At 52.3% G+C, this 21489-nt stretch overlaps 1 protein-coding gene across 2 annotated transcripts in view; it reads right to left on the bottom strand.

The window, feature by feature from the left end:
• AGAP3 (ArfGAP with GTPase domain, ankyrin repeat and PH domain 3) overlaps positions 1 to 21259 on the bottom strand; it is a 150962-nt gene extending 129703 nt beyond the window's left edge. Inside the window, exon 1 of one of the 2 annotated variants that reach the window (XM_069778539.1) lies at positions 20847 to 21259. In XM_069778539.1, the coding sequence (XP_069634640.1) occupies positions 20847 to 21123 (277 nt within the window). In that variant the 5' untranslated portion in view covers positions 21124 to 21259. The remainder of the gene's footprint in view (positions 1 to 20846) is intronic. The other variant, XM_069778540.1, reaches the window with a different exon arrangement.
• Positions 21260 to 21489: the final 230 nt, after the last annotated feature.

Genomic DNA, 21489 nt, shown 5'->3' with positions numbered 1-21489 from the left:
CACCGTACTTCGGAGCAGCAACATGGGAACGAAGCAAGGGCCTGCAGCTCCAAAGGACCAGAGCGCTCACCACCTCAGCCTTACGTCTTAATCACAAGATCGTTCTATTTCCATGAAACAGCAGAATTAGAGTTTAAAGACAATTACCAACATCAGGTATTTAACTATTAAACCTGTCAGCTCTCCGGTCTCCAACACCAGGAAAGGGAGACACTGCTTCCCCACACCACCGCCCCGCTGCAGCCCTGCCGAAGGCTGCGCGGTGGCACATGGCCAAGCCACTCTCTGGCCCCACCACCGTATCTGGCCATGCCCAGGCAAGCTCCAGCAAGGGCAGGACCATGCCATCAGTATTTACTCTTGCTTCACTTACCAGTCAATTAGGCTTCCAGAGAGCTTACCCTGCATCAGTACATTAGGAGATGGAAGTTCCTGACTGATGGTGGTTGAATCCAGTGCTTGCTTGTACGTCGGCAACTGATCTTGGACAACATACAGCAACCCTGCTGACCAAGGCTTCCCTGATGCTTCAGCTTTCTGTACTTGTGAGTCATTCAGCGAGTTACTGGATGGCTTCAGGCACTAACATGAGTATCAGCCAGCACAAAAGAGGCTATGCCTCCTCTTTCGCCTGACACAGCAAAGCACTACAATTGTTATGGTCAACCTGAAGAAAGAGCGGTGGCAGAGCCAAGGTGCTAATTACTATCGCTAGCAGAGGGTTACCCTGTGCAACCCTACTGTCGTCACTCCACCTTGCAGCCACAAGCCTTCTTGAAACCAAAGCTGAGAAGGACCCAGGCAGCATCACAAGCTTCTGAACAAGTATCTTGGGTTTGCAAAACACAACAATGCAAGCTACGATACTGGTAGCATTATCAAGGCTGTTGAGCTAGATCAGGAGAGCTTACCTGCACCCAGGAAGCACTCAGGTAACATGAAGGCATCTCCCATGAGAAGAGCAGAGCTGCCCCTCTGTCTTCTGCCCAGCCAGGGGTCCACTTCAAGGGGTCACCGCTGCAAAATCCCCTCTTGGTGCTCTGATGCCTTGGCATCGCTCTGGTCAGCATGACCATTAGCAAACAGGTCCAGGGAGTCTTGCACAAGCCTCTCTCCTCCTGGCCATTACATCTGAGTCCAAGGACCAAAATTGCTCAGTTCAGCCCTGATCAAGTGCCGCCACACACACAAACAGGCAGACAGTGGGTAATAGATGCTAATGGAGAGTAACTTTCCATAGCACATGCTATCTGCTGCCTTGCCAATGCCTGGAAGGCACTGGAAACCTGGCCATGAGCCAAATTCCTGCCATGATTATAACCACACTCCTTAAGCCCTTCCTACTGGGTCAGGACAGCAGTGTCCCAACCTCTAGGAAAGCAACGTCTCACCCACAGAAATCCTAACCCTGTTCCAAGACAGAGAGCTCAGAATTGGAGAAGACGCAGGGAAGTCATCTTCTACGGCAGAGTCTGTGGGACATGGCAAGCCCAACCTGCTCCAGCGAGAGCTCACATGGAGCCATCTCCACCCTCGTGCTGGGAAAGCTCCATATCAAGACACATAAGCATGGCTGAAAAATACATCTACAGCTGATCTACCATGAAAGCTGGGTGTGCTTTAGGCCAGGCTCTCCTTCAGCCTCTGGAGAGAACTCCCTGGGGTACAGTTACAGATGCCTGCCAGCCTAAGACTACCTGTAAGGACAAATACGGCAATGGGAAGAGCCTCTCTGACCTCCGGTCCATGTCTGCTGCTCCCCACATGCAGCCCTTGAGCATCCTGCACCCTGCAGTCACCCGAGCTCCTTGTGTCGTACGGGAGGCCCAGCCTGCTTCTCCGCAAAGCCATCACACGTGGGACGGGGGTGCTGATGTGGAGGAGACATGCTGTCAGGACACTCGGCAAGATCGCATCTACACCCGGGGGTCCCCCCGCGCATACGCTGTCTCCTCCCCACCCCAAGGCTTCAGCAGCCAAGCTGCCGGGCTGCCTCGGCGTACGGTTCCTCGCTCCCTTTGTGCCGCTTTGCTCTCCCGCCTGCAGCCTGCCCGTCCTCCTCTCTCCCCCTCATCTGGACAGCCGGGGCTGACACCCCCTCGGTTGGCAGAGGGGAGCAGGCGGCGGGTGCCTCTGCCTGGCAGCGGCAGTGAGTCAGGCGCAGGCAGCACGGCAAGTGGGAGTCTGCCGGCTGAGTCACCCAGTGCGGAGACGGGCTGACTCACCCTCAGACACAGCGCTGCGGGACGGATGGATGCCGGCCGGCAGATGCTGTCACTGCAGCTCCAGGTGCAGGCTTCCTCCTCGCAGAGCTGTGCCCTTCTGCTGCCAGCAGTTCCCCGAGGGCCACAGCGCCGGGCAGAATGCTGAACCGGCAGCGGCGTGGGCAGGAGGTCTCCTCGGCCACCAGCGGTGCTCTAGGGACCGCTGACCGGAGGGCCCTGCCTGTTCCCAGACACGCGCCAGCGTCCCCGCAGACCAGGGCACGCCGCCCACCCTGCGCCCCACGCACCTCCCCGCCACCCACCCGCTCCTCGGCCTCCATGCACGCTGCATGGGGCATCCCGACGGCCAGGCTGTGCCAGCAGCGCGGCCTGTCCATGGCATCTTCCCCGGCCCAGGTGGCTGGCAGTGCCAGGGCACGGGGATGTGCCCCTCGAGGCGGGGTGACTGGGGGGACCTCACCTGCCTGGTCCCTCTGACCACCGTCGCACTCTTTGGCTAGAGGAAACTGTCCACCACCCACTTCAGCAGTACAGGAACCCAAAATCTCATTAACTGTGCATTTATTTTAGTGTGCCACCTAAATCCAGCACCCGCCGCTGCGGTTTGGGACCAGCGCAATTAGCTCAAGGAGAGGAGGGGACATGGGGCTGGGGTCAGCGCTGCCGAGGAGGCCGGTGGACCCGGCGCTGCTGGCAACGGGACAGCCCCAGGCACACAGATAGCCTGAGACAACAGGGAGAGCAGCGGCATGATGCACGTCTCAAAAAGAGAAGAGGGCACCAGGGTGCAGCGGCGGGGGCTTCGCTCACCGACACAGCCCCAGTCAAACCGCATGAAGGAGGAAGGGGGATAGCGACGACCCCTTCCTACACCCATCACCAGCGGTGGGACCGAGGCTGTGGGCGCAAGAACAGCTTCTTCCCAGAGAATAGACGGCAGCAGCGGATGCAGCCGGCTTTCTGAAGGCTGCCAGGCACTGCCCAGGACCGAGGGGCCATTGGAAGCAGAGCCCACACAGCTTGCAGTTTCAGCTCCAGCGCAGCTCACGGCTGCAAACTCTGAGCCCGCTGGACCTTCACAGGGGCTGCCAAAGCCAGAACCCGGCCAGGGTCTCTTGCAGACCACCCCACCAACCAGGACAGGCAGGAGCTGGTCTTCAGCTCTGCAGGCACCTCTGTCTGGGCAACGTGCCCGACAGCGGGACTCCAACCAAGGCTGCCTTCCAGCGAGCTCTCTTCACGGAGAGACACCTTCACCAGGACGGGAGCCCGTGGGTGCTCAGGGGTCCCTACCCACCCGGCAGCAACCTCCACCGGCAACAGCTCGGCAGCAGCGTGCGCACCTCCTGCAGCAAGCAACCGGCTGCTCTTTTCTGGTCATCTTGGATAATGAAAGCACTCGTGGGAAAATTTTACAGAGAAAATGGGGTTTGGCATGCTTTGTCTGAAGGGGTACACGGCTTTATTTGGTTTTTCATTTGTCTGGGCTTTTTGTTGTTGTTTAGGTTTTTTACATTTTCATGACAATTTATCAGAGAGCCAAAAAGCCAATACTCTATAAAAAAATAAAGACGACAATTTGGCTAAAAGACCTGAACTAGCTTAGAGGCTAGTAATGTCCAAAATACCCAAAAAAGGGTAAGAAGTGGGAAGAAAGAAGAGGAAGCAGATGTCAACAAGATCTTGAACACAGGAAGTATCAAAAATTGGTATAGGAAGCTGAAGACTTCAGGAAAAAAAGTTTTTCAACAATGCTAAGTACAACAGGAAGCAGCTTTGCAAAATACGGTACCTCCACGCAGCTCCTGCGGGACAGACACAGCAGAAAATCTCTGCAGCAGATACCAGAGAGTAGAAGTGGTCTGTCAGTCCTCACACCAATGCCATTAAAGGAGCAGACTGAAATACTTGTAAAGAGTAAACACAAAATATAAAGACAAATGCATAATTTCAAAACCATTAGCAAAAACAACAACAAAAAAGCCATTAAAAAATATAATTTTAAATTAAAAGGCCCAAACAACTTGAATGTAATGGTCTTAGAAAGAGCAAGTTCACAGAAAGGGTCACTTTCCTGCTTATGATAATTTTCAATAAATATTGACATAATGGTGATATTCAAGAGCAACTGAAACAGAATGAAGTTACCTCAGTATCCAGAAAAGAGCACACAGACTCCCCCAAGTAACCATCAGCTATCTGGCTTGACATCAATCCCCCACAAAGTAAGGAGAAGGATTAAATGGAACTGATTTTTTTCAAAACAGAAATTCAAGTTACAGATCCGATTTCATCTTCCAGGTGTTTAAAGCGTTGCTGATAAAGATAATTCTGTCTATATTTTCATGAAAATGTGACTTACTACCATACAATATTCCTATTATAAATTAACCCTTTGCAAAGTCATTAATGATAAATGCAGTAAGAACTGGCTGAATGACTAGTCTCAAAAAACAGCCAGGGAGACTTCATGCTAATGGATAAGAGGATATCTAGTGACACTCTGGAGCCATCCTAGTGATGAGGGGAAGCTCCAGATGACTGGGAAAATGTTCTTGCTATGACCATCTCTAGTATACCCAAGGTGGCAAATGCCAGAAACGCCCGGACAGCCAGCTCCACCCCAGCACCCCCCCACCAACACATGAGGAACAAGCAGGTAACCAGGAACCATCGGTATGGATTTACCACCGCAGATCATTTACGATCGATCTGACTGCCTCACAAAACGGGTGGGCTGAGGAAACGCATGCTGGACAACCAGAGTAAGGATGGGCAGAAACTGCCTGCACTGAGGGCAGCAATCAACGGCTCAATAACCAGCTGTCAGCCAGTAATAGGCAGAGCAGCCCGTGGGTCAATACTGGGCTGATACCAGGCCATACCTTCATCGAACACCCATGTAATGGCAGAGTGCACCCCCAGCAATCTGCAAATAACGCTAACCCAGGAGGGGGCAGGTGGGTATGCTGAACAAGAGCTTTAATGCGCAAGTTCCATGATAAACTTGGACTGGGTGATGGGAAACCTCATGAAGCTCAGCATGGAGACATGCAGATGTCTGTGTTTGGGGCAGAAGGACTGCCGTGCAGCAGTGCCGGCTGGGAAGCTGCTGCCAGAGAAGAGCCTGGGGTCAAGGCGCATGCCAGGTTGAGTAAGAGCCAACAGCACGTGCCCACAGCGAGGAAGGCAGACTGCATCCTGGTCACATCAGGAGAAGCACGGTCAGCAGACTGAGGGAGTCCATCTTGTCTCTACTCAACACTGGTGAGGCTACACCAGTTTGGGGCTCCTCAGTTCAAGAGGGATGTTGAAAAACTGGTGAGGGTCCAACAGACGTAAATCAAGCCCCTCACTGCTTGGTAGACATGGTGACACTGAGGAGATGGGCTTCCTCAACCTAGCAAAGGGGAGTCAAAGGGGCAATCTAATAGTGGCCTTCAGCTACACGAAAGATACAGCTGAACCTTTCTAGAACAGCAACAGCAGACAGTGCAACAAGGGATACAAGCCACATGTCATGGCTTTGGACCACAAAGGCTAAATATTAGAAAAACTTCTCCACTAAGGGAGCAGCACCTGCAGAGACATGGTATAATTTCCATTCTGAAGAGCCTTCTAGACCCAGCCAGAGAAAGTCACAGCCGACCAATCTAGTGTTGGTGAGAGTCTGACTTTGAGCAGGCTGGACCAGAGATTTCCAGAGACCCAAACAACACTTCTCAGATGGTACGAACGAATCGGTACCAGACCTGATGCTATTCAATGCCTTCTCTATGTGACGCAATAATTCAAGTAAAAGTAAGATCATGGTTGAAAAACATCTGGTTGATGCTGTAACTTGGAGAATTGGAATAGGATGTGATCGAGTGATCCACATCACTTTGCGAGCTGAGCCCATTCAGCTAAAGCACCTTTATGTACTGCCCAGCGCAAGGTGTTTTGTCCAAGGGTTACCAGCCATCCCCATAGGATGGGGGCTCAAATCCTGGGAAAGGTTGAAAGGTTCGAGAAGATGAGCAGTTCATCATTAGTCCTCAATGCATTGCTGAAACAAAAGAGCTAAATGATCCTCAGATACTTAAAAAGAACAATCAATAGAGAAAGGAGATGGATTTACAGTAAATGTAGCTGTGGCTGAGTCAAATAACAGCATGTTGCCTATAGTCTGACTTTTCTTATTTTAAGAACATTGGGTAATGAAGAGCCATAAAAATTCTTTGAAGGCCACAATAAATGAACTCACAAAGAGACATTTAACGAGCATTATGCAATTAACTTTCCAAAAAGAACAAGAGAAAATTGATTATAAAGTAAAAGTAAACTTTTCAGGGAATAACGTTCAGGTAACAAAGTTTTATTTAGTCCGATCTAAAGTAAAAAAAATGCAACTTTAAACCAGATGAATGCAAATTAGAAAGTAAATGCTAACTGCTAGTAGCTAGAGGAATTAACAACTGAAACAACCAACCGAAGGAAACAGTGGATTGGGCACCATTGCAACATGTTGCCCAGAGAGGGTGTGAAACCCCCATCCCCAGAGGTTTTCAACACCTTTTCAGCTGGACAAAGCCCTTTGCAACCTGCTTGGCTGGCAATGCCGACCTCATGTTGAGCAGGACTGCTTGTTGCACTAGTGACCTCCCAAGGTCCCTTCCAACAGGGACGGGTCTGCCATTCTCCGCCTCTTAATGTTTTTCATTCCAATCTACATGTTTGTCCAGGAAATGCTTCAGTCAAACAATTTATTAAGCTAAATAGCGGGGTAATAATGCGAGTTTTATTAGCTCACAATACACGGCAAAATTATTGAACAGACACTCCAGTATTGAATTCTGTGTTTAAAAAACAAAACCCACAAAACCCAGTTGACTGAGCTCAACACACTTTTAGGCATTTTCTCCTTGCAAGAGGAATATACTTTAGTCTCACCCCTCTCACGCTCTCAGCCCTCACCTCTCACCATCACAATTTCCTCATGCTCTTCCATCGCAAGCTCACTGAACATCTCATTGCAGCCACGTTGCACAATCCTCTCTCCAACAACCCACTTTCAAGCCTGGGCTCCTGAGCAGAAGGCGTTGGGCAGATTCTCCCACACCCATTTCTTACTTGCACCAGGCCACATGCCATCTTGTCCTCCAGTTTTATCTTAGACTCTCTCCAACCTAATTTCCATGTCTTACAGTCTACCAAAGTATCCTTCACCAATCCTCTGAAGAAAGCTGTCAGGAGGAGGCAGAGCAGAAAAAAGACTGTCCACAAGTTCTCATGAGGTATCGGAGGAAGGACAGCAAACTATAAACAAGAGACTCCACCAAGGCAGACATTACTAAACTCCATAGGCAAGATCTTACTGGAGACAAATCCACAAGGGGGGGGGGAAGATTACAGAAAGCTGGCAAGTCCTCAGAGCAACAGTACTAATGGCACAAACAGAAATTATCCCAGTGCAAAGCAGTAACAAGTGTGGTAGGATGGTAGGACACCAACTTGGCTAACTCACATGAGCTCCTCATTGGTCTCAGGCACAGGAAAGCACACATGTGGAAAGTGGAAATTAGGTCAGATTAATAAGGATAAATACAAAAGAGTGGCATCAGCACAACAGACTGAACTCCAAACAGCTACACAAAGAGTAAAAGGTGACTAGCAAAAACCAGCAAAGACAAGAAGCATTTCTCATGTACATTAGTGATCAATGTAACAACATATTGGTCTGTTACTCAGGGGACAGAAAAAGCAATTGAGAAAATTATACTGAGGACAAAGTGTTTTATGCCTTTTTGCATAAGTCTTCACTATAAACAGCAAAGAGGTGTCTAGCACAAAAAGTAGTGGCCAAAGAGTATACCTAAACTTTCAATAAAAAAATGCAATGTCAGATTTTGATTAAATTGACTCTGGAATATTTAATTGTCTGAGCAACCATGAAAGAGCTCAAGCCCTGAGAGCTCTCAGATGATGGAAGGCAACTGCACTGAAAGAGGGAAGAGTAGTGCCCACCTCTAAAAACAAACAGAGAAGCTAAGAACTCACAGATCACTCTGATTCAAAACATTAAAAAAAGCAACAGCAGCAACAACCTGTAAGTCCCTGCAAGACAAGGCAAGCATTAGTACATATGGACTTACTAGGAACAAATGGTGTCTAACCAACGTCAGTTCCTTCTGCAATAGGGTAACAGACCTTCAGCACAGCAGAGAAGCAGATATTAAGCATCATACATTAAGTAATGTTCCTGACTCTGTTTCACATGGTATTTTCAAAATTAATTTAAGGAAGGATAAACCTAGTACAGGCTCAGAACAATACTGATTTGATAACCGTTCTGAGAATATTTATCAAAGTTAACCATATAAATTGAAATTAATATCAACTTGGATTGGGCAAGGTTTCTCCTAGGTTCAGCTCTGTTCAATATTCTTATTAACCAACCAGATGATGGAAGAAAGTATGCTTATTAAAATTGCAGGTGGCATGAAACTAAGAGTAACTGCAAGGATTAGAATCCTAAATGGCTTTGTCAAATTTGTCTAAAAAGGATTAAATTCCAGAGGGGCAGTTGTGTGGGTCTGCACTTACACAGCATTAATTGTTTGCCCAAGAACATGGCAGAGAGCTGTAGAATAGTTAGCAACTCTTCAGAAAAGGATCTGGGAGTCAAAGCAGATCACAAAACCAACAGTAGTCAGCAATACCGTATTTCTAAGAAAAGGCAACCACTGTGTTGAATCATATGAACAGAGACAAGCCTGCAGAAGTCCTGCTTTGTGCTTTTCTTCCAGCACTGGCTCAGTGCTGCATCCAGCCTTGGGTACCACTTTTCAAGGGGGACGTGATCAAGGGGAGAGAGTCCAGAGGAGCATGAAGATGAACAGAGGACCAGAAAATGTCATGGACAAAGAGCTGAAGTTATTAAGCCTGAAGAAGAGGATTCTGCCACAGTTTTCAAGTATGGAAAGAGGCTGCTGCAAAAAGGAAGGGAACGATCTGTTCCCTTTGTCCTCAATAAGTGGCTGAAATTGGGAGCAAAAAAGATTCAGGTTAAACTTTCTAAGGAAAAAGACAGTTAAACACTGGAAGAGATTTCACAGAATCCTAGAATAGTTTGGGTTGGAAGGGACCTTCAAAGATCATCCAGTCCAACCCTCCTGCCATGGGCAGGGATATCTTTCACTATATCAGGTTGCTCAAAGCACCATCCAACCTGGCCTTGAACACTTCCAGGGATGGGACATCCACAGCCTCTCTGGACAACCTGTTCCAGTGCCTCACCACCCTCATTGTACAACATTTCTTCCTTACGTCCAATCTAAACCTACTGTCTTTCCGTTTAAAACTGTTGTCCCTTGTCCTGTCACTACAGGCCCTGGTAAAAAAGTCTCTCCCCATCTTTCCTGTAGGCCCCCTTTAAGTACTGAAAGGCCACAATAAGGTCTCCCTGGAGCCTTCTCTTCTCCAGGCTGAACAACCCCAACTCTCTCATCTTTTCTTCACAGGAGAGGTGTTCCAGCCCTCTGATCATCTTTGTGGCCTCCTCTGGACCCACTCCAACAGGTCCATGTCTGTCTTGCACTGTGGACCCCACAGCTGGACACAGTGCTCCAGGTGGGGTCTCAGGAGAGCAGAGCAGAGGGGCACAATCCCTTCCCTCAACCTGCTGGCCACACTGCTTTGGATGCAGCCCAGGATACAATCGGCTTTCTGGGCTGCAAGCATACATTACCAGCTCATGTCTAATTTTTCATCTACCAGTATCCCCAAGTCCTCCGCGGAGCTGCTCTCAATCCATTCATCCCCCACTCTGCACTGGTACTGGTGATTGCCTTGACCCATGTGCAGGACCTTGCACTTGGCCTTGTTGAACTCCATGAGGTTCACAGGGGGCCCACCTCTCAAGCCTGTCAGGGTCCCTCTGGATGGCATCCCTTCCCTCCAGCCTATCAACTGCACCACTCAGCTTGATGTCATCTGCAAACTTAGTGGGATTGAGTGCACCCTCAACATCTGTGTCATTAATAAAGATATTAAATAGTATTGGTCCCAGTGGGACACCACTCGTTACTGGTTCCTATTTGGACATTGAGCTGTTGACTGTAACTCTTTGGATGCAGCCACCCAGCCAATTCCTTACCTACCTAATAGTCCATTCATCAAATCCATCTCTCTCCAGTCTCCTGGGAAGGCTTCAGATGTACTGTCACTGACAGTCTTTTAAAAGCTGGTTAGACAAACATTTCTCAGGAAGGACAGACATCTTGACCCTAGGCAGGAAGGTCAGTAAATGATGTCCCATTGCCCTTTCCCATCTCACCGGGGGATTGCACAAGGTTGTTCCTGCCTCACATGCAGATTCTGGGCTCTTCTGGATGCTGCCAGCTACTTCTTCAGGAACCTAACTGGCCACGACACCCTGTCCCTGTTGGTCCCAGCAGTTCTTTTATTCTCTTGGTTCTCCTGCTAGTTCTCTACTGGTTCTTTCACCAGCCTCAAAAAGATTGTCCTCACCCCTCACCTTCAGTTGTCCTATGTTTTTCATGCGTCTCATGTGGCTCTGCCCATAGCACTTTCTTTTCTCCCTTCATGCTTCTTCTAGCTAGCCTCATGTTTTAATTTAATACCATCTCTCAGCTCTATGTTGATGATTCATAGTTCTGCCTTTCTATTCCTGGACTGTCTACTGTCCAAAACGAAGTCTCAGCTTATTTTCCCCTCCAGCATTTCAAGTGTGTACCCACAAGCCCAAGCTCAACATGATTAAAGAGAGCTGTTACTAATCCCAGCTTTGTCCCCTCTTACCCCAAGCCCTTGCTGCTCGATGCCTGGGGACATCCCTTAGATCCTGTCTGAGAGTTGAGGACACAATTCAGACAGGGAACTGAGTTCACGGACCTAACTCTCCTCTTCTCTCCACAGCCTTGTTGCCCCTAAAGCCCTACAGAGCTACACAAGTTATAGTCCCTGAAATACAGCCTTTATCACCTGGCCACACAGTCAAAGACCCCAGGCTTCCACTCTACATCAATCGCTATTGCACCCTTCCCCCCAAAATTGTCTACAACACGTAAAATCATGCCTCATCCATATTCAGTCAGAATGCTGCTGCTAAAATTATTTTCTTAACCTCTCTTTCTTAAGCAGGCCAACCCTCCCTTTGAATCCCCCCTCCGGGTCCTCCTCTTCTGTCACATCAACTGCAAGCTGCTTGTCTTCACCCTCCCAAACTACTCATACATTAACAACTATCCTTCCTTTGCTGCTGAAGAGCTGACTGTTCTCCCTCCCAAACTATGACAGCAATCTCCACTTCCCAGTTGCTAAATTTCAAGCAAACACCTCTCTATTTTCTCCCATTTGTACTTCATGTTTGAAAAAGAGCTCTCTGTAAACAACCTGAAATCCGCTTTATTACCCTTTTTCAAATTGCTCCTTAAAGCTCTCCTGTGCCTCTGTACTCACCAGAAACATCAAAAACAACACAGGTTAGATGACTGCCATAAGACCATGCCCACAATGCAGGCCATGCTGTCCCACTGTCTCTGTGCGCTCCCCACTTCGTCATCCGCATCTGCCCCTCATTTTTAAATAAACTACAAGACCTCTGTGGCAAGGTTCTCTTCGTCCTGTGTTCTCACAGCATCTTCTGCAGGAGGAACCTGATCAGATAAGGCTCCAGGGTGTGACTGTAATGAAAAAAACAGTAACAGAAGCAGCAGACTCACGCCTAACCGTTCCCACACAGAAGAGCCATAGTGCTTTCAACTCTGCAGCACCCATCACCCGCCGGAGACAGCACCAGCCCCGGCCACCCATCTGCCAGCCAGCAGCCCTGCTTCGTTCATGGATTTGCACTCCATTCGCCCCCATTCACTCATCTGGAGACTGGGGAAGGGACATGCACTTGCTAGAGGCTGATGTGAAGGTCAAAACCCTTTCCATTAAGCACAGGAGTCACTGCTGGGCTAAATATCAAAAGCTGTCCAAAAAACAACAGCAGGAGGCAAGTGAGCGACAAACATGCTATAGGGAGCAAGTGTCAGGGGCTGACAGCCCCTGTTATCCATTGCAGCAAGTTGAGACAAGAGATGACTAATCCGAAGCCGGTGGCTCCCAACCCTCCAGGACTACAGCATCAGCACGACAGGACCGGGATTTCAGACGCAGCATCCAGCAACCAGTTAGCTGTAACTGAGGCACAGTGCCCTTGATGACTGAGTGGATTTCATCACCACACAGATCACATGGAAGGAACAAGATCTCACACATAACCCCGGGCAAGAACTTCCAGAGTGACTCACACAAGCCAGAGGTTCCAGTGCTGAGATGCAGCCCCACGGCAGCGAGCCACTGAGGACAGATGTAAACGTCCCTTTCCGTCCATGTGGCACGAGCTGAGTCGCTCTGCTCTGTCTAGATATCTATTTCCTTTGGGATTTGTAGGAATTCCGAAGCAGCAAGGGTTTACCAGGTTTGGTCGAAACTGGACAGCAGGTCTGAAAGTTACTGGGGCAGAAGAGGCAAGCAGACACAGAAGGACACGCCTTAATCATACAAACCTCCTTTCAGTAGGGAAGCAGGCTAAAATTATCTTGATTTTTAGCCTTCCTGCCTCAGAAGACTCCTTGCTCTCACTACAAAACACTCCAGAAAATCCATCTGAAGAGGCACAGCCCAGCTTCAGTGCTGCTAGTGATGCTCCAAGCATTGCAGGAGGAGGTAGAAGGAAATTAAGACCACAGTTGCCTTTTTCATGCAGGACACTGTAGGCAGAAATAAAACTGATGTGATTTGTTCACTCCATGCAGCTGCTATACAGGAGACTCTGGCTCGCAGAAGGTCCTGGAGGAGGGTTTAAAAAAATCAGACACCAAAGTAGGAAGGTGGGATCATGAAGAGAAAAGGACTCCTTCTGCCCAGGGAGGGATGCAATAGAAGCATGATGGTATTACTGAGGTGCTCGTCAAGCTTAAAAGCTCTGATCATAGGCACGTTGCTGGGGCAGCTCTTGTATCCCTCAATTTCTAGCAGTTAGGCTTTTGTTTCAGCCCATTGCTGCTTCTTTGAACTCACAGCTATTGCCCACACCCCTCTCCCATTCAGGGCCAGCTAAGAGAGTGACTTGGATTTCAGCTCAAGGGCTGCCACCCCATCGCCCAGGGGCACCAGGAACACCCAGTCTTCCCCAGGGTCGTCTTCTGATGAGGAGAAAAGGTGGGACCCATTTCATGTCAGCCAGCCCATCTGGAAACACAGTTTAAGGTCCAGATCAGACATAATCTAAACCTAGTTTGGCCATCCAAATTAACCAAAAGTCCTGTCACCATCTTTGAACAGCCAGCCTGGATGCACAAACGCCTTTAATCCTCATCTTGGTGAAACTCCAGAGGAGGCAAGAGCCCAGCGCTGCCCAAGACTTGAAGGTCTCTGCGCAGAAATCGGACACGCTCCGTCAGTTAGCTATTCACAGAGCAATTGCCAAAAACTAACCACACTCAAGTTTCTCCTACTGGGTCTTCACCAAACAAAGCCACGGCCACTCCAGCCCAAGCACAGAAGGAAAGAGCAAGCGACAATCCCGGCCACAAAGTGAGGTCTTGCCCTACGCCAAACGCAGAGGCAGCTCCTGGGGACAGGGTCCCCGCAGCCATCCCTATTCCAACAGAGGACCGGGCAGCTGCCCGTCAGCAGGACATCGCTGCTTGGAGCACTGGTCGGGTGCAGGACTGTCCCTGAACAAGCAAAAGACTCTGTGCAAGCAAACCGCAAAACTGCCTGCTGGGACAACTGATGAGAGCTACGAGTTTATGTTGGGTCAAGGAAGACTGAACAAGCCAAGGGAAGAGAGCCACCAACGACTAAACAACACACAGAAACCACACCGAGCTCAGGAAGACCTGCCGACGTCTGGCAAAACACTTGGAGAAAGCATCCCTTAAACAGGCACTGGTTCCCACACTCCTCCCCAGGCATTTGACTTGTGCTGCTGTCATGGTCAGGATATTTAGCAAACAGACCTTTGCTGTAAGCTGTCTCACACAAGCTCAGAATCAGCAAAATATAGGTCCATTTTGCCTTCCCCCCCAGCCCTGACTATGCATTACTGCCTCCTCGCCTGTGCCCACACTCGCATTCATACAGTCGCACCATGCGCCCGGTGAGCAACTGAAAACTGGTCCAACCAAGCCCCAGTGCAAAGCTCGGTTTCTACCAGAGCAGTTCCCTGATCCAGCTCACCATGAGCAACCCATGCTGGCAAAAGGGAGGGCAAGGAAGGAGCTGCCAGGTGGGAAGAGTTGCATTGCCCCTTCTAGCAGCAACCGCCCTTGTGTCAGATTGAGGTAGTTGTGAAACCGCAGCCACAGAATTCTCCAATGCTCTCACTGAGACCACATCCAAATCCCATTCTCTCCCTGCGGCATACCTCCATGTCCTCATCTTTTCCTCTTTATCCACAATGTCAGAGTTCTTGCCCCCGCAGCACCAGAAACCTTCCCTTCCCTCACCATGGCACCTGCAACTTCATCCTTCTCAGTCTTCAGCTGTCAAGACTATCCGCCAGTCTTCCTGCTCCAGCTTCATCATCTCCCCCAACTCCTGTCAATCACAGCATCAAGCAGCTTCTTTTTTTGATTTTCCGACTCTTCCACAAGACTTTGTTCTTGAGTTGTAAGCTCTACGAGGTAAGAGCTGCATCTGGCAAAGGTGGCTCCAGATGATTGGGGCCACAATATAAAACTTCATAAAAACAGTGGATGTATTTGTCCAAGCAGGCTATGGGCCTCCTCCAGCCGTGTTTCTGCTCTGCCCATCACTCTCTCGGGGCCAAGGTCTCCCCTAGCACCAGGACCTGCTCCGGGACTCTCCCCATGCACATATTTCTGCTTGCGCCACTCACGCCAGGCATCGACTCTGGGAGATGCTGAGCAGCACCAGTGCTGCCGACCCCTCGCCAGGCAAGGACACACGCTGTGTTAGGGGACCCAAGGCTTCTCCTTGCCAGCACGTAAGGCAGGCAGCTCAAAAAGTGCTTCCAAGTACCCTCAGGAGTCTCTCCTAGGAGTCCTTGCCCTGAGACCCCAGCACCCCTCATCCAAACAAAACAAAGCCTGTGATCAGAACATTTGCCCAATCTCTCATTTTTGTGTTTTTTTAACTGCCTTTGCACTTAATTTCGAGCAAAGCTTGAGGCTACAGTGACAGAGGAGTCCTGCCCCGATCCAGCATGCAGAAGGGGCAGCACGGCAGAAGACGCACAGCCCCCCGGGATGCCCGGCTCCAGCCCCGGGAGCAGAGAAGCACTGATGGCTCTGAGGTTTTCTGCTCTTGGAGGAGACGGAGCACAGCTCCTCACACCACACCCCGCCACCGTTCCCTGTGGTTTCCAAGCCTTCGGGAACTTACAGGCACACATAAACAGGGCAATTCTGCAGAGGTCATGGAATTAGCAGGAAAAAGCTAGCTAAGCAGAACAGTCTCCTTCCCAAAGGGTGTAATTTACTTGAGGCTGATTCAGCTGAGCAAGGACATGCCGGCAAACCCTATGCGTGGCCTGGCAGCACGGGGCTCCCCAGAACCAAGGCAGGACACTGGGAGGACTCCAGTGAGCATCATTCTTGTCTTCCTCAAGAAGGTACTGCATCAATAGCAACTCCTGCCTCCGATTTTGCTTTGTGAATCAAAGTGACCTCATTAATTGGTACAAGCAGCTTTAAAAAAAAAATACCCAGTATCAAAGGACTACTTACTCTTAGAAAGAAATGCAAAAAAAACCCCCAAAAAATCTAGAACGTTGGAGATGCCTGTTGAAAAAAATTACACTAATTATGAACAGTGAGATGGCTAATAATGGAGAAAAACTCCTAAGGTAGCAAGGCCCTAGACTGTAACTGTATCTCAAAGATATGCCTTAACCAGATGCCTTAGATCTAGCTGATTGGGAAAAGGCTAAAATTCTGGGGTGAAAGTGTTCCTACCAAGTGACCCAATAGTCCATTCTGGTCTTAAACCCACCAAAACAGCTGGGACCTGGAGCAATGCAAAGCCAACATTCAAAGGCAACTCCTGCCCAGCAGAAGCCAGATGCAGAGCCACAGTTAACTGCCAGTCTGCTATCAGCAGATCATTCTCCAGGGCTTTTTTCATCCTGTGCTTCTGCCAGAGAAGCAACAGCTGAAAAATGTAGAGGAAAGCTTTTCCAAACTAATCTCACTTCTTAAAATGCAGAAAGGAACCAAATCGAGTTTAGAAGTGTGTTGGAGGGGTGTGAAAGGACAATAAATGGAAAAAACACACACTCCGGGTAAATCTCTGACTACCCTCATTCAAACAGAGAGATTCTTGCTCCTGCTATCTGGCCACCAACTCCTCTCACCATGGCTGACAACTTTCTCCAAGCTTTTCCTGAGAGCTGAGCCTTTAGGTGGGCTGCAAGACATGTGCACGACAGCTAAAGTCAAGAAAAAATTCCTATCATCTGACAAAAGCTCTGTTGAGGGATCTCACCTACTTCTCCTCACCTATCTTCCACCTCCTCCCTCCTGGCCTTTGTTACTTTATGCACACAGAAGACCTCAGTGTAACCATCTTCTCAGCCCCGCACTGTGATCATCCTCCCGCATCTCCACCTTCCCGGCTCACTCTCTCCTGTGTGTCCATGGATCCACGCTGGCTCCTGCTGCCCCATGTAACTCGCAGTCCCAGTCCTGCGCATCCCTCAGGTAATTCTCTGCACCATCGGCATCATTCTCTCTGCCTAGAACCCGCGTTTTGGTCACTTCTATGAAAGAAATTAAGTGCTGTGCAATTACTGTTCTAATTACAAATTCTATTAATATAATTCTGTATATAGTCTGTTCCAGACTAACACAGTTAGAGGTCACATTTATTACAAGCAGGGGTTGTACCAACCTCAGAACTAAAGTTGCGTATCATTTTGCTTTATGCACATATAAAATCTTTTACAGAGCTCAGCAGCTTGCAGCAGTCTCTGAAATTTGGCAAAGAAACAAGCCTGGGATGAGGGAAACGCTTTTTGCTAGCCCCCTGAAAATCTGTCCAAATTTGGCGGTTAGAAACTACTGAAAACCACCGGGTTCTGCCTATGATTCAGCTGACACTGGCCACCAGCCAAACCCACCGCCTTCCCCAGCCCTGGGTGCCCAACAGCCTTCTCTCCTGCCGCAGCCTCTAAGCGAAGCTCCAGCTACAAGGAGGAGACCAAAATAAAGCAGATTTCCCTTTCCTCCCGCAGCAACACTCAACAACACCTCCGTCCAGGCCCGGGAGAGGCTGACTGGCAAGCAGCCGCAGGCTCCGTCCGCACGCCTGTTTTGCCCGGTGTTTGACTCCAAGCTCTTCTCGTTCCTCCTTGGGAAAAGGCTCCTTCCCCTCAACCCGGCAGGGCTACCAGGGCTCTCGGCTGCAGCAGCCTACCCAACACCCACTCTATCTCCCTGCTTGGCAATGCTGTCTGCAGCATGAGCCACAAAACCACAAGGTTTCTAACACACTTTCTGCTAACGCCTCCCTCTCCTACCTGCCAACACTGCTCCAAAGGTGAAAACCTGCACAGAAGCGATGGCAACCCCAACTCTGGCCGGAGGGTGGATGGCTCGGGCACACCACTACCGCTGCGGAAAGGAACTGGCCCCTGCCTTTTTCCCTTTTAAAAATAAAGGAATTGCCTGCAGAAAAAGAATCTGGTAAGAGGACGTGAGCAAGTCTTGCAATATCCTGCACTCGATGTTAGGAAGTTGAATTTGGGATTTCACTGGCAACTTCCACAACAGATTTTAGGACCAGAAGCAGTCGTTACGGTCACACAGTCTGATCTTTGGATCCAGAACATAAACAAACCAAAAAATTAAAACCCTCTTCCAGCAATTTCTGTATCAAGCCCAAAACACACAGTTTAGAAGGATATTCCCTTCCAGACTCGGGCACTTCAAGAAACGATAACATCTCCAGCAAAACTCTTCCAGTGGTTAATTACCCCCACCATTAACCCAGTCTCTCACACACACCTGGTAACGTATTGCCTGTAACTGCACAATCACAGTGCACTTTTTACTAGGATCACGATTTAACCCTGTGCCTAGCAGGTAAGCGGGGAACGCAGCCAAGATAAGGAAATCTGTGGGATTCCTGCTCTGCCAAATCCACAGCTGGAAAGAAAGGAGGGAGGAGGCAGGGAAGGGCCAGAAGAGACAGGACAGGTCTGTGGCTGGAGCAGGCAAAGCCCCCAAGGAGACCTGGCCTCCAGCCCCGTCACACAGCCCTGCATGATGCCAAGCAAGGTCCGCCATGGCCACCCGCTAGTGTGCTGGTCACTCTTCACGCCTCATCTTTGGGTTAAACGAGACAGCTGCCATCCAGCTTTGGGAAGCCCTGACCGCTTGCAGCTGCGTGTGAAAGAATTTTGTTTTCACGCCTGCCTTTGAGCGGCAGGAGAAAACACGCACCACGAGTGACGTTGCTAAGAGACGCACCTAAACGCCAACGTGCTCCCCATCAGCTTACCCGTGCTCAAGTGGCGCAGGACGGGGCACGGGTGGGCAGCGGCAGGCGAGGACAGACAGCAGCTGGGGAGGGACGGACACACACACACGACACCCAGGGGAGCGGCTCTACGTCCCCACCGTAGAGGGAGGGAGACGAGGTGCGAGGGGCAGGGACGCAGGGAGCGTGGGAGGGTTGGGCAGCCGCGCTCTGCCTGCAGAGGTGGCCCTATGAGCGACTCAGGAGTAACAGCCAGGTTTCCTACAGCACTATTTCAGTTGGCAGCTTCTCTGTCCCACAACACGGGAATCACAAGCAGGATCAGACCACGTCATCACAATTACCAGTCCCTCGGGTCTTCCACTGCAGCCGGCATCAGAGGCACAAACAAGGAAGAGCTGCAGGAGCCTCATGGGAACAGACGCATGACGGTCTTCCCCCACCAGGACCACCCCAACCTCCCCAGCCAGAGGCTGGCTGGAGCCCCGGTGCGCAGGGCTGAGGCACTGCCGTGGCCTGTGCCAGCCCTGGGCACTTCCACTGATCTCCAGGACAAATCCCTTCCCTCTTCACTTCATTAAATTCCATTAATTCAATGGCGTTCTGTGGCAGGAGACCTCACACAGCAGTCAGAGAAGTGGAAAAAAGCCTCCTCCTTTTATTGGTTTTACATTTGCCTGGTTCACGATCCCACTGAGCACCCTTTGTCCTTGCACCGCAAGACCGATGAAACAAATTCTGGAACTTACATTCCCTGACCATGCAATCTTTTAGACTTTTGTCACAGTCCCTCTTACTCTTCTTCTTTCCAAAGAAACCACCCCCAAAGACTGAAGCGGGACGCAGGCGCCTCAAGAAGAGCTCCAGGGAAGCCGTCCGGCCCAGACTGCCACCCCCGTGCAGCGTCACCTGCCGCAGAGGCTGGTACCGCGTGCTCCCTGCCTGCGCCCGCTCTCCAAAACCGGTCCCGCATGCCACCCGCAGCGACATTCCTGGCATTGAGTTAGCGGGAGCGGACCCAAGCACGCTGCCAAAATCGAGACGAAACAACAAAAACCACGGCAGGGAAACAGCAACACTCAACAAGCCACTGAGCCGAATCGGGATGCCTCGCACAGACCAAATGGCACCCGTGGCCCCAAGGCTTTCTCTGCTAAGGGGCAAAGCCCGGCTGCAAAAGCCTGAAGGTTTAGGATCACCAAAGCCAGCCAGAGGGACCATTTGGCCGGCCCATGGGCTGCCTAGCACCGGCCTCAGGGCAGAGCCGTGACTCCTTCCCCCTTCCCTCCTCCATCCCCTCGCTCGGCTCCAGCTCAGCCTTTCAGCTCCGAGTTCCTTGGGCCGGGACTGCAGTTTTCTGCATTTTTAATTTCAGCCGGCTTCGGCGCGTCACGCACCCCGCCGGATTTCGTTGCCCGCCGATGCCAAGGGCAGGTCCCCTCGCACGCAGAGCTCGGCTCCCCCGCCCGCGGCTCCCCGGTGGGGAGAGCGAAGGCGACCGTCCTCCCACCCCGCGCGGGCTGCCGGGCCGCGACCACCGCAGCTGCAGGCCGCGGCGTCGGGCCGGGACCCCCGGGGCCGGGGGGGCGGCTGCGGAGTGCCCCCCCCTCCCCCAACCACCACCACCTCCCGCCCGGCGCCTGCAGCCCCCCGGGCCCGAGCCCAGCCGGGCCCCGAACGGCTCCCGGCAGCGGGGGCGGGGGGACACGCCGCGCCCCGCAGGCCCCGGCCCGCCTCGGCGCAGGCCGCGGCCCGGCCCCGCCGCCGGCGGCTCCGGCCACCCCCGCGGGCCGGCGCTGCCGCTTCCCGCCGCTGCTGCGGGGGGCCCGCCGGGCAGCGCGGCCGGGCCCGGCCCGGCGAGCGGCGGGGCGGGCAGGGCTCCAGCCGGGCCCCGCGGGCAGGCAGCGGCAGAGGCCGCCGCCCCCGGCGGGCACCGGGAGCAGGTGCAGAGGCCGGCGGGGGACAATGGGCAGCGGCGACGGCCCGGCCCGGCCCGGCCGGGTTCGGCGCGGCGCGGTCGGGGCCGGCGCGGCCCCGCTCGGCCCGGCGCGGCCCGGCCCCGTTCGGTTCGCCCCGTCCCGGTTCGGTTCGGTCGGCCCCGGTTCGGCCCGTCCGCCTCACCCTCGATGGAGATGACGTGCTCGCGGATCTGGCTCTGCAGCGCCAGGTCCTCCACGCGCTCGATGAGGTCGTAGATGGCGTAGATGTTGGGGTGCACCGACTCGAAGCGCCCGATCTCGGCCCGGATCGCCGCCGAGTTGGAGAGCCCGAACTGGGGCGGCGGCGGCCCGCCGGGCTGCGGGCCCGAGGGGCCGGGCACCGGCACCGGCACCGGCCCGCCCGGCGCCGCCAGGCTCTGCTGCTGCGGGCTCTGCCCGGGCCCGCCCTGGAAGTTCATGGCGGCGGCGGCGGCGGCGGCGGGGCCGGCGGTCAGCGGCGCGGAGCCGCCGGCAGCCGCTGCATGGCCGCGCTCTTGCGGGCTCCGCCGCTCTGCGGGCTCTGCCGCCGCCGCCCGCTCCGCTCCGCTCCGCTCCGCGCCGCGCCGCCGGCAGCGCGCCCCGCGTCACGCACCGCCCCCGCCCCGCCCGCGGCCGCGTCACGCCGGCGGGAGCAGGACCGGCCCCGGGGCGGGGCGGGGCGGAGGGGGGGGCTGCGCCGCCGGCGGGTGGGGGGGGGCACGACCCCGCCCCGCCCCGACACGGCCCCTGCCCGCCCGGCCCCACGCGTGGCCCCGTGCCCGCGGCCCCACGTAGCTCTGCCCGTC

This window comes from Haliaeetus albicilla, chromosome 2, assembly GCF_947461875.1.
Source record: "Haliaeetus albicilla chromosome 2, bHalAlb1.1, whole genome shotgun sequence".
Classification (NCBI taxonomy): domain Eukaryota; kingdom Metazoa; phylum Chordata; class Aves; order Accipitriformes; family Accipitridae; genus Haliaeetus; species Haliaeetus albicilla.
The sequence above is the reverse complement of the archived record's forward strand: the minus strand, read 5'-3'. Positions and strand labels throughout refer to the sequence as shown.